The sequence below is a fragment of the Lagenorhynchus albirostris genome, chromosome 18 (assembly GCF_949774975.1).
Source record: "Lagenorhynchus albirostris chromosome 18, mLagAlb1.1, whole genome shotgun sequence".
NCBI lineage: Eukaryota > Metazoa > Chordata > Mammalia > Artiodactyla > Delphinidae > Lagenorhynchus > Lagenorhynchus albirostris.
In genome coordinates, this window is record NC_083112.1 from 3,084,236 (window position 1) to 3,096,831 (window position 12,596).

At 51.6% G+C, this 12,596-nt stretch overlaps 1 protein-coding gene across 3 annotated transcripts in view; it reads right to left on the reverse strand.

Annotated features, from left to right (window-relative positions):
• The window catches only part of SPATA13 (spermatogenesis associated 13), a 120,553-nt gene that overhangs the window by 66,329 nt on the left and 41,628 nt on the right, over window positions 1-12,596 (reverse strand). For 2 of the 3 annotated variants that reach the window (XM_060129488.1, XM_060129487.1), the window contains exon 2: window positions 4,886-6,451. In XM_060129488.1, coding sequence (XP_059985471.1) covers window positions 4,886-6,292 — 1,407 coding nt within the window. In that variant the 5' untranslated portion in view covers window positions 6,293-6,451. Of the gene's footprint in view, window positions 1-4,885; window positions 6,452-8,102; window positions 8,197-12,596 lie in introns of all 3 variants that reach the window. The other variant, XM_060129486.1, reaches the window with a different exon arrangement.

Consider the following 12,596-nt stretch of genomic DNA (forward strand, 5'->3'; position numbering starts at 1 on the left):
ACTCGGAACCATCGTTATGTATGAAGTACCCTTGTGAGCATCGTAAAGCTCCGGAGTTCCTAATCCACGCTGAAAACAGGCCTGACTTAGCTCCTCCTGACCTACTGGAGTGATGATTCCAGTACCAGAAGCTAGACAGAGGCTTTATTTTAGTGACAGTGTACCTGCTGATGCCACAGAAATACCCTCCTTTTTCAGAGGCAGCAGCAAAAAGTTGGCAGTGGTCCAGGGGCAGGGGCCGACGGAGCACATGAAGTCCCCAGGCCGGACAGCCCCAGGTGGGGATGGTGACCTTGGCAGGCCGAAGCCCCACGCAGGAATAACACTGCATCCCGCAGAACTAAAGTCTCCCAGTCCAGCGCTCAAATCGTCTCAACTGCGTAAGGCTGCATACCGCGAGGGCTTCCGACGATTTTGAGGGCCCAAGTCCCTGAGGAAGAAAGCTACAAGACCCTCAAACATTTGAGTGCTGGAGCCAACTGTAAGGGTCCCCTTGAGCTGCCATCGTGTTAGCGCAAGGGCTGGACCTAAGTTCAGCGCTGGTCCAGTGTCTTTGGGGCTTGATTCTGGGTCCCAACACAACAGTATCCTCTCCGTCGGCAGTCACCTTTGACTTCTCTTTCCGCCCAAACACTCCAATGCTAATTAAAAACATAACTGCAAAATCACTTTGGAATCAGCCCCTGCCCCATTTCCATGGCCTTAGTTCAGCGCTCATCACCGCTGGACTAGACTATCGAGGGACTCTGTCTGTCCCTAGGGCCGTCCCATCCCCAGCCTCTCTGTGTAGCCAGCCGCACTCTGTGGTCCCTGCCTCACACTCCTCTGGCTTTCCACAGCCTGCAAGGTCAAGTCCACACCCTGCAGGGCCCAGCGAGGTCCTTCCTAATCGTGCGACGGGCCTCTCCAATCTCATCGCTCCCACTCACCCAGCCACCCTGTCCAGCAATGAGCACAGCAGACTCACCTCCTGTGGACACGCTACAGCAAAGCTGGGAGCTAAGGACTCCACGTGCATCACCCTCTTAACCTTCCCGAAGACCCTGGGCAGCCTCTAGGCAGCCGGCAGCCACTCTTACCACTTTACAGCAGAGGAAAGGAAGCTCAGGTCGCTCCCATGGCTGAGTCCCGCCCCGTGTCCCACACCTCCCCCTCCCCACGCTTCCACCTGGACTGGAAGGCCCTGCCGCTCTCCCTCCATTGCCACCTGGTGCATCCCCATCCTGATCTCCTTCAAGACCCCACTCCGGCATTTCCCCCTGCATCGTGCCCTCTTTACCCGGAGCTAAGAATCCTGTCTGTGTTGCTCCAAGGCGCCTAGTACATTCTTCCTGACGCGTTAGTTATCACAATTACCCTTATATATCCCAATCTACCACTTGGACTTCGAGCCTATGAGAATAAGAGCCATTTGCTTTTTTTTTTTTTTTTTTTGCAGTACGTGGGCCTCTCACTGTTGTGGCCTCTCCCGTTGCGGAGCACAGGCTCCGGACGCGCAGGCTCAGCGGCCGTGGCTCACGGGCCCAGCCGCTCCACGGCACGTGGGATCTTCCCGGACCGGGACACGAACCCGCGTCCCCTGCATCGGCAGGCGGACTCTCAGCCGCTGCGCCACCAGGGAGGCCCCCATTTGCTTTTTAACTCTTTCTTTTCCGTGTCTGGTACACCCAGGTAGGTAATACATGAATGACAAGGTACGCTTTGGTTATTATGTGTTGTTTCACTCACTCTGTCCTTCCTCACATACTGGATTCCCTCCCCCATGTTTCAGAGCCTTGTCACCTCCAAGATCTCTGTGGCAATAAGTTCCTGACAGCTTTCCCTCCGGTCACCTTGCTAGTTTTCTTCTTTACTGATGGTGAATTACCTTCTCCAACACACAGTTTTGAGCCTGGCCCTTCTCTATTCAGAAACATCTTTGATTCCTCAATGCTTATCAAGTAACGTACAGACTGTCTGGAATCCAAGAGTCCGTGATCTGAACCTAACAATTTCATCTTAACTGGGATGGTTCTGCAACATCAGATCAAACTGTTACATCCTGTTCTCTCAAACCACATAAAATCGCTGTACATCTGACCACTGAAATGCCCCACCTTCCCCTCCATAACTACCTGCAGAAATCTCACCTTCTTCAAGTCAGATGTGATCACCCCTATTAAGCTTTCCTTGATTTGGGACGTGGGTAAGAACCACAACTCCTGTGAAATCCCGCAGCATTATGGCTTTACCTCTTTTGAGGAATTTAATCCATTCTTCATATTCTACTATGACTTAGATACATCTTGGGTAATCAGTAATCTTCCTCGACATCACCCACTATTCCTTAGAGCTACACCTGAGTGTCTTACACCTGGGAGGTACTCCAGAATTAGATGAGACGTGTTACTGAATAAACATGTAAATCTCACAATCCTCCAGAAGCCTGCAACAGGGTGAGTGTTAACAACCAGTTTTGGAAAAAACGGACCTTAACTGGCCACTGTCTGAAGAAGTCAGGTCAATCGAGGATGGAAAGATCATCAAATGGATAGTGACCAGCAGACAACGTCAGCCAGTGTGGACCGTCAGCCACGGTTTCCTTGGTTCTTACAAACCTCCAAGGCACAGAAAGCTCTCGCACATTCCACCTCTGAGAGGTTCAAGGGCTTTTGCCTAACGTTTGGCATCTTCTGGAAGGCAGAGCTGGGACCCCAACCAAACTAGAAACATTTACCCAAAGAAGACGTAAGCTCCCTGTAACGGAGTTACAGTGGATTCTCATCACTTAAAAGAGCTTCATCTACGGTACCTGTCAGCACCACCAGGAACTAGGGCCTGTGTCTGTACCTTTATAGGGCAACAGGTATAAACGCTCAGCTGCATTTCACAACCAAGTAACAATTTCAGTCTCGTTCCCCAGATCATCGTTGTTACAACAAAGTTTACCACTAGGTGGCAGGAGTACAACGCCAAGGAGGCTATTTTTGGACATTCTTGTTAAACTGTGCAGTTTTTCAAAGATTTTGTCCCTTTTAGAGTAGTATGTTACAAATAAATGATTCTACATTTAAAAAATTATTCTCCCTTATTGAAAATTTCATGATGCATATGCATCTTAAATAACATCATAATATACGCAGGTTTCAACTTTTTAAAATTCAACCATAACCACAGCTCAAAATAGCTTTAAACATATAGGTGGAACCATACTCTGAATAAATTAAAAAATAACAGTGCACATTAAAATATAGTAAAGACTGTTATTTAGTTTGATGGGAGGCTATATAAGACTGATAAATACTGCTTCTAACCATGAAGATTGGAGCTGTTGCATTTCGCAAGGTGCTTTTTGTTTTGTTTTGTTTGCACTTTGTTTCTAAATGTCAAAATAAAAGAGGACGTTTCAGATTATATTTTGCAAGTACTTCTCTGCAAGTAACACTAAATATTACCAATATATACAATGCAAACTGGGCAAAATCATCACTATATTTTCTCTTTCTTACATTTACTCTAAAAGCACAAGAGGAAGCCTGTTGTGCTACATGAGAATTTTGCGGAAATGAATGCAACCTAAAAATGTAATGAATATCTTCAAGAAAATCCGTAGAATTATCAACATGCATGCACTCTTAATAATTTGTGTCCTTCTGCTTTCTCTCTTTGGTGATCCCTTCTGGGTAGAAACTAAATGATATAAACTAAGAACAGCAAATATGCATGTAAAAGTATATAATGGTCAAAAATTACCCTGGGAAGTAACTAAGTTAGAAACTTAACTCTTGAATATGTTTAGTTAATACGTGCTCAGGAATAAAATATTTTAATGATTTTTTTTTTTTACTGATTTTATTAAGCAGAAAATAAAATCTCCTCCTTTAGCATAAAGAGCCCTCTAGAACTAGGCAAATCCCTCTTTTGAAGGAGGAGGGGGTGTCCTGAACCATCAGTATGGCAGGACGGGGTGCTTGGGGTAAGAATTACACTTCATCGCATCATCCAGGGAGAGGTGAAGCTCAGACCGGCTCGGGCCTTGATCAGTAACACAAACCAGAGCAGAGTCGGGAGTCCTTCCCACGGCTGACACCTAGTCCCGTGTCCTTACAACTGTTCCATGGGCTTCTTTGGAAATATGCAAATGAGCAAGTGGTCATCAACATACAAGACCTCTGGAAGACAGACTGGCCGCCCCAGGTCTCCATGCAAACCCAGATCCAGAAAAGGTGAGGCGGCCTCCCTTCTCTGGCTACCCAGGGACCCATGAGGCAGATTTAGATCTCCTCTAAGTGACGTGTGGTAGGCTCTACCTTCTAAGACTCCGTGTAAACCAAAGGTTAAAAACAGTCCAGAGGCTGCCTTGGCTTCCGAGTTTGCTGTATCGTTACTCGTCTGCAGGCAGCAAGGCAAAACTGAGGTCCCATCCGGGGATCGGTGGGAAGGAAGCACCAGTTTATACCTGTGATACAGTCTAGGAACTTACGGAGAGAACAATTTGCAATATGGACACATGCATGCATCTATCTCCTCGGCTCTCAGCTCTGTAAGGGAACATTACTGAATGCATTTATAAAGTGAAAATTACACAGTAAGGTTACCCGGATTCTTGACAGGATATGAAAAGACCATTACTCTTGGAGCCTTGACAGTTATTAGTGAATTCAATTCATGAGATGCTTATGTTCTACTCTAAAAATAAGTACATGCTACTTTAGATAAATAGGCTATTTTTAAATTAAAGTATGTAGTTACCAGTAAAAAATAAGTAAGTACAATAACCATCATAAAAATTCCTTTGAACCATCAACACTCAGGCGTTGACAGGTATCAAACTGCACGTTTCTAATTCAACTCCCGGGAAATAAAGCAGTGGCGGGTCACCAAGGATGTCCCGCTCGGCCCTTACCTCGTCCGTCTTGTCTTCTGGACAGTTCGTCCCCCCGAGGCTCTGCTGCGGGTGGCTGCCGGCGCCGGTGTTCTCACTGCCCAGGTCACAGGCGGTTTGCACCGCATCCTGGAAGGACCCGGGGCCTTGCTCCCTCTGGACGGGCCCCTCTGCCCTTTCCTCGCTGTCCACTGAACTCAGGGACAGCGCGCTGACGCTGTTGGGACACTTGGCAGGTGCTGCGTCGGGGCTCCGAGGGCTGGGGGGCTTGGGCGTGGTGGGCCTCGGAGGACCGAGAGGAGGCTCGGGCTCCACGGGAGACCGGTCGCCAGGGCCCGGTTCCTTGGAGCCTCTGTCCGACACCTCCCGGGCCGGGGGCCTGGAGGAAGAGCCGGGGGCGCGAGGAACGGCACCTCCGGCAGCCGCGTCACTGGCCGAGCCCCCAGCACCCGCCACCCCGGGGTCCTGGGGCTCCTCGCCCCTTCGCCCGCGCTCGGGACCGGCGACCGCGCGGCGGGAGTAGTCGTCGTGCAGCCGGCTGTGCGGCCGCGGCCCGGGCAGGGCGCCCCCGGGGTCCCCCGGCCGGCCGGCCGCGCCGTCACCCACGAGCCGCAGCACCCGGGCCAGGTCCGGGGCCCGCAGCGGGCTCCTGCAGCGCCTGGGCCTCGCGGGGGCCCCGCCGGAGCTGTCGGAGTCCGCGGACGAGCCGCTCAGCGTCCTCCGCGGGGCCCCGCTCTCGGGCGCGCGCCGCAGCTCGGCCAGGTGCGAGGCCGACTTCCTCCGGAAGGAGCTCTTCTTGAGGAAGGTCAGGCTGTCCGTACTCTTGCTCCGCCTGCAGACGCCGTTCCTCTCGGGCTCCCGCGCCGGGGCCTCGCCCGCCGCGGTCTCCGGGGCGGGCGGCTCCGGATCCAGGAGGCGAATGCGCCCCAGGCCGTAGGCGCGGCGGATGCTGCGGGACCGGGGAGCGCCGCGTGCGAAGCCGTCGTCGGGGTCCTCGGGGTCCGAGCCGTCGGACGCGAAGCCCGGCCCCGGGGGGCACCTGCCCGCGGGGGCTCCGGCCGCCACGCCGTTGGGGACCGCCTTGCCCAGGTCGCGTTCCTCGGCCCCCTCTTTGGCGGCGTCCCATCCCTCCCGATTCTGAATTCCCTGGAGGACCGAGGTCTTCAGTTTTTTGAAAGACCCCATTTTCCGGAAGGAGGCCAGGGCGTTCCACGTGGAGGAGCTGCCCACGAGGCCGGCGGGCCGGGGCCGCTCGGGGTCGGCGCGCGTCCTGTTCGCGCCGGCGGAGAAGAGGCGCAGGAGGCGGGCCGGGCTGAGCCGCGCCTCCCGTCGACACGCCGGGTAGGTCACCATGCCGGGGTCTTTGGGATCAGAGATGGGACCGGGGACCGCAGCTGCGCGCCCGTGGCCGTTCTGGGCCGTGGTCATGGTCTGGGGTCCGGGAGCCCGCGGGCACAGGGCAGCGCGGTTCAGACCCACGCGCGCCTCCGTGTCCCCCGGCTCCTCGCGCACGCCTTCCTCCCAGAGGCCGCCGGCCTGGCCTTCCCGCCTGCCGTGCACATCGGGCTCCGCGGTCGTGGTCACCGCCTGCAGCGGAAAACAAAGCAGAGAGTTAGCCGTCTGCCCCCAGAAGAGCCTCCCTCTATCAACGGGGGCTCATCTATTTGTTTAATAATTGCTAACAGAAAACCAGACCTGCCCCCTGACAGGGCCGATCACATAAAACCTATTTTAAATTAAGTTAAAATGTTACTTTTTTCTAATTCATTTTGCATTAAATGAGAGGGAAGAATGCAAATTATGCATTCATTAAAAAAAGATAATTATAGGTTGTGCATTCAATATGATGGTAAACCCTGAAATCCACTGGAACTCGTTACAGGAAACTTTTGAAAAACTTCTAGAATGAAAAAGCCAAGGCATCATTCAAGACTATGTCTTCTCTTTATTCGAAATAGAAGACATCTTCAGTTATCTCACACACACGCGCACACACAAAACCCAACACTATTTCAAAATGTGTCACAGGGAAACGCTGAACTAGGTTAAATTTAATGCAGCTGGTAGGAGGCTGAGTGCTTAGTATACAAGAGGCCTCAGGCAGGGATGCGTTGTGATGGAGACCAAGACACTTTTAGCTGCATATTGTCTACAGATTACCCCAAAACTCTAATGACTGAGCTACAAAGCGCCACAGGGCCACAAGAGCAGGAGGGACCACGCTGAGGTGGCCTCAGGTCAGGCTCTGTGAAGGAAACCGCATTAGAAGGGCCTCTGTCAGAGGACTCTATAACTGGCTGGGGAGTGGAGGTGAGGATAATACTGAAACATTAGAAATTCAGACACAGAAATTCAAATTAAACAAATACCCGCACCGTCTACCTTGCTCCCTCAGACCCAGAAGCCCACTGTACACCTGTGTCTGCGCTCTCCCCCAGGTACAAATGCTGCTCCCTCAGCTTTTGCCCATCAGCCCTCAAGGGCTAGCGTGCTCCCCTGCACTCAATGAACGATAGCGAAGGGAGGGAGGAAGGAAGGAAGGAAGGGAGGAAGGAAGGGAGGGAGGGAGGGAGGGAGGGAGGGAAGAGTCTGATCATAACCCGAAAAGGCCACCATTTATGAAGTGCTTACCTGTCAGGCCCCTGTACTAAGTGCTTTCAAAACATCGTGACACTGAGTAGGTATGCAAACCTACAAGGTCAACCGAATGATTTCCATTTCATACACAATCAAATGGACGCTTGGGCAGGTTAGGTAATTCATCTGGGGGTCCTGCGGCTCCCCCACCCCAAAGCCTATGCGCTTCTTCACTGCTTCAAACTAATGAACAGAGACAGAGGCAGAGATGGGATTTGAACGCAGGCATGACTCCAAGTTCAGTGCCTTATGACATAACCCGGACTTAAGTCAGATCCCGGAAGCCCTCACGACGGCAGTGAAGGCCGTTATTCCGGAGGCGACATTAAAGGCAGAAGAGAAGGAACAAGTTGTATAAAGACCTTGAGGTGAGGCCCCAATTTGGCTTATTCCTCTCACATGCAGAAAAAAAATCTCACGCAAAGAGGTCTCATCTGCTTCTTCTCTCCAAATTCTCTGATGGGTTCATTTTCATTTGCCCCTACCTTGTGCCCACTGAGGAGGGATTTCCAGGGAGAATCATGGTTAAAGCGTTGATTCCATCCAGGACCAGGGAGGCTACACGGATGCAGACCCTGGAGCCTTTCTGATGTCCACTTACCCAGTTCCGCTCATCAGAAGGTGGATGGGGTGCCCACATGCCCTCTGCAGTCTAATGTCCAAACAGAGGCATGAGGAGCCCGAAGAGCTGTAGGCTGCATTTGAATGAACCATATCAGTAAAATCTCCAATCATCCCGGCGCCGAGGGTGGATGTGAAACCTACAACCAGCTGCAGAATGAATCCAACACCCAGCATCACCCGTCCATCCTCACCTACTCTGGGAGGGACAGGGCATGAGGGTTGTTGCAGCTTGTCACAATCTTGAAATGAAGCGGATGGTCTGTGCCAACTGTCAAGTCCAGTCGCAAGTCAAGTCCACTGACTGCACATTACGTAATAATAGTCTTGTTATGACCTGCCCTGGACCCAGGACAGACAGGATCCCTGCCCTGTAATCTGGCTGGACGAAGACAACATACTGATACCACCACCAGAGGGCGCTATGAGACCGTCTATAACCAAGGACCCAACTGTTAAGCTGACCCTAAGGGCTCAAGGGGTGCAGGGAAGCGTCGCTTTGCTGCTGGGAGGTTTGAGAATGGTCTGTGGAGGGCCAGGGGCCAGGTCTAGGTCTAAACTGCCACCTGAATCTTGAGTAAAGTCATTTCAGTAACCTGTGCTTCAGCAACGTCTATAAAATAAGAGGTGCCGACGTTTATGTGCATCTCAACCAACCAATCAGTTCATGAGCCTCTGTTGGCCTGTGTTGGATGTGTGTAGGCCCCATGATAAATTCAAGGCAGTGACAAGGTGACTGCCCATTCTAGGGGGAAAATGCCATGGGTACAGGAAGATTGGGGGGCAGTAAGTTCGGGTGACCGGCTGTCCCAGTTGGCCCACGGATGGGGCGTCCTCTGGGATATGGGACTCTCAGGGTGAAACCAGGAAAGTTCGTGGCAAAGCGGGATGACTGTTCACCCTACATTAAGGAGAACAATGTAGTTGGAAGGATGGATCGATGGAAACTCGGTGAAAACAGCTTTAGAAAAACCTACCTCCCCTTAGTCTAACTCTGAGACCGTCTGCAGGTGTCTGTCACCTTCTTTGAGAATCCCTTGCTGCTCCCCCTAAAGTGAATTAGACCCCTTACTCTGTGGGTTCCAGGCATATCACCAGGTTGTTTTATAAAAGCATATTATACTGATCTATATTTATCATTTTAACAAGTTTACATGGCTGCCTTCAGAACAAGACCATTAACTCTTTGAGAGTAAGAACTGTGCTTTGCACACCAAGATTATTTATCTGGATATGAATTTTGTATCTGTTATCCTGCCTTGTCAATAACGGTACCAAGGCTAACGATTCCTCATTACGTACCACCATATCATTCCAATGTGAAGATGTTCACATTTTTACAACACTCAAAAGTCTAAGTATGTACTTAAAGCTTATGTAAGTCTTAGGATACAGACCCAGTAAAATACACTCATATCTGAGTTTCTAATTGGGGCAACATGCTTTTAAAAGACCAGTGACTTACTATTCCACGAACAACGTGACTGTTGTCTGCTGCTTGGAACGAAACGGAAAATCACGGAAGAAAGCTTTTCCTGGAATTTCCGAGTAACATACCAACTTGCATTATTTAGAACTAATACTTTGACCTCTATTCACTAACAAGGGTTGCAATTCAATCAGTGGTTTTGTAGCAAGTCTTGTAAATTGTGGGAGCTCAGCCAGACATATTTATGAACAGAACTACAAGAAAGAATTTTAGATGGGAATATTGTGAAATCCATTGTCTAGCAGCTGGATTCTGGATTGTTTGAACTTTAGAAGGGAACATTTCTTTTCATTCGTCATGAGAATTCTCTGAAAACAACCATGACCAGTCATTTTTAAATAAGAACTTGTACTTGAATTTGAAATTCAGGAATACGTACCAGGCTGATGTACAAACGAGGTTTTCGCTACATGTTCGGGTAAATGATAGGAAATGTGACACTAGAAGCGAACACTGAAATCTGCATGCTAAAGGGGTGGAAGCACAGAGCCTGGAATCACAGCATGGCAGAATATGGCCTCAGGGGACGTCCAGCTCCTAACCGTAAAGATGAGGACCCTTGGTCAAGCTACGACAGGTGAAAGCACTGGGCAGCAGGGGACGTACTGGCCAAGCCCCAGGGTCACCCTAGCCCTCTTCCTTTCCCGCCAGACCTCAGCGGTTAGCCTAAGAGATTAGACTGTGCATCTCGACAATCCTGGTCTGGCCCCCCGCCACCAGTGCGTCCACCTGGAAGGCTTCCCTGACAAGTCCCCTGTCCTGCGGTCTAACTCACCCCCCATTCAGCCGCAGTGTCCTTCCCAGAGTGCAGACGGACACGTGCCACTTCATCTAGGGATGCTGGCTGCCTCCAGACCTCAGAAGTGTCACGTCTCAGCCCAGCATGCCATACCTTTCCCTCTAGGGATGCCGAGTGACTTACAGCCACAGTCCCTCGCACTGCGATGCTCTGGGCCGTTTCCTCACTGGCTCTCAGAGCCTTTCGCAGACATTCTTGTCTCTCTGTATTAGGGGACCACGGTCCCCAGGCTCCCCTGACCAATGGCTCCCGGTCAGGTTGGCCAGTGGGAAGCACGGGCGGGAGACGCCATGTGCGGGAAGAAGGGAGATGACGGGGCATCCCCTCTGCCTGGGCCGCTGCTGGGGCTCGTCCAGAAGCTGCTGTGTCCCTCCTTAGCTGCCACTCCTGCTGGGGTCCCTGCCGGTCCTCGCTCCTGTGCGGGGGGGTGGGGCACTGGCACCTGGCCCCCCCTTTCTCTCCAGCCTCGGGAGACAGCACCTTCCTGCTACTGTCCATCCGAGCTCTTCTGGCTTCTCTCGTTTCTCAGCTGAGCAAAATAATCCCTCAGTTAGGGTCTCTTTGGAACGTCTAGAGATGCTTCTCTTTTCCTGACGGATAAACATGCGCCCCGCCTGTCTCTAACTCAGATCAGCTCTTCCCTGGAGGCTCTCTCTCCTTCCTCCCCAACTCAGATGCCCGTCCTCTGTGGGCTCCCGTGGGAGCTGCTGTTTCAGCACTTGCCACGGTGCTCTGCAACTCTGGTCTCTCTGTCTGCTCTCTCCATGCAACTCCGGTGAGGTTAAAAAGTTCTTTGAAGGCAGAGACCAGGTCTTATTGAACTCTGCATCCTCTGCTCTAGCCAGTGACTGACTAATGAAGGATGGGAACCCCCTCCTCTTGCACATCCAGGGCCAGATCCCCCTCAGCTGTGAGGCTGGCCTGTGCATTGTAGGATGTTCAGCACTGCCGTTTGCTGAGCCTGCCCGTTTTATCCTCCCCTTTCCCTTCCTGGTAGGTCCTTTCCTTCTCTTAGTCATTCCAAAATCTTTCCCAGAACCTTGCTGGAATCAAGACTCTGACCGGGAGCTCAAATTCTAGCATCCACACCTTATGAACAGGTTGTATTCTAAAGGGTTACTTACGGGCAATCTATTTCCCCATAGACTCTGTCCACCAAACTACATTTAACCGATAATATAGTGAATTTAACCATAATTTATAACATTTCCATAGGAAAATGCATCTAAGATTCAATGGTGGGTTCTAGTTCCAAGGATGAAGTTCCTTTCCCCACTGCCCGGTCCTTAATACAGAACCCTCTCCCTCTCCCTTTCGACCCCCGTGTCCACATCTCAAAGGAAGACTGTCCTTCCCCCATGGACGTGGCATCCTTGGGGCCTCTCCAGGTGAAGACGGGGGAGGATGCTTCAAACGAGCAGAGCTCTGCCTTCATTTAAATACCCAATCATTTGTGTCTAAAACTGAAAGTATACATAAAACCGTAGCTCGGACAAGACTGGGTCACTGTATCTCTGGGAAGGGTGTCGATTCTATACAAGGTGTGACGGGCTGGCTGGCCTTATCTGGGTTACTAGGCTAAACCACGTTCCTGCATGTGAGAATGGGGTTTCCCAGTAGGGAATGGCTGCTTGCTTTGTCAATTCTGAGGGTTTGCAAAGGCAGGCCTTAGGCCAAAGAGAGGAAAACCTTCCTTTGGTCTCTGAAGTCAGGGGTGGGCAGGTCTAGCCAGGCGTGCTAGGGTAGGTCTGCACCTGAGCTGTGCTTCCTGGCCGTGACCTCAACGCTCAGCGGAGTGCCAGCCTCTGAACCCCGCGTCCTGCCCCCCACTCTAAACCCCGGGGTTCCTGCACCTGTTCCCCAGCCCCCATCCTTCTCACGGTAAGTCTGCAGCAGTAACCTCCCAAGTTCTCGGTGAGGACTACGTCATGCCAGCAGCCAATGCCACAAAGGATGTCACCACAGCAACGGGGCCCCCCCTGCACTGACGGTTCAGAGTAAAGAAAGTTTTCCAGATGGGTGGCCCTAATCTTGAAGGCACTTTGAAGGTCACTGGAGCAAAAGCAACGTTTCTGCTTGCGAGAGGCCGTTTAGCGGAAATCTGGAGCTGGGCGTCACTGGGCTCACCCTGCAGGCCGCACGCAGGCTCCAGCGATCAACACAGCTTGTATACCCAGCATTTGGTA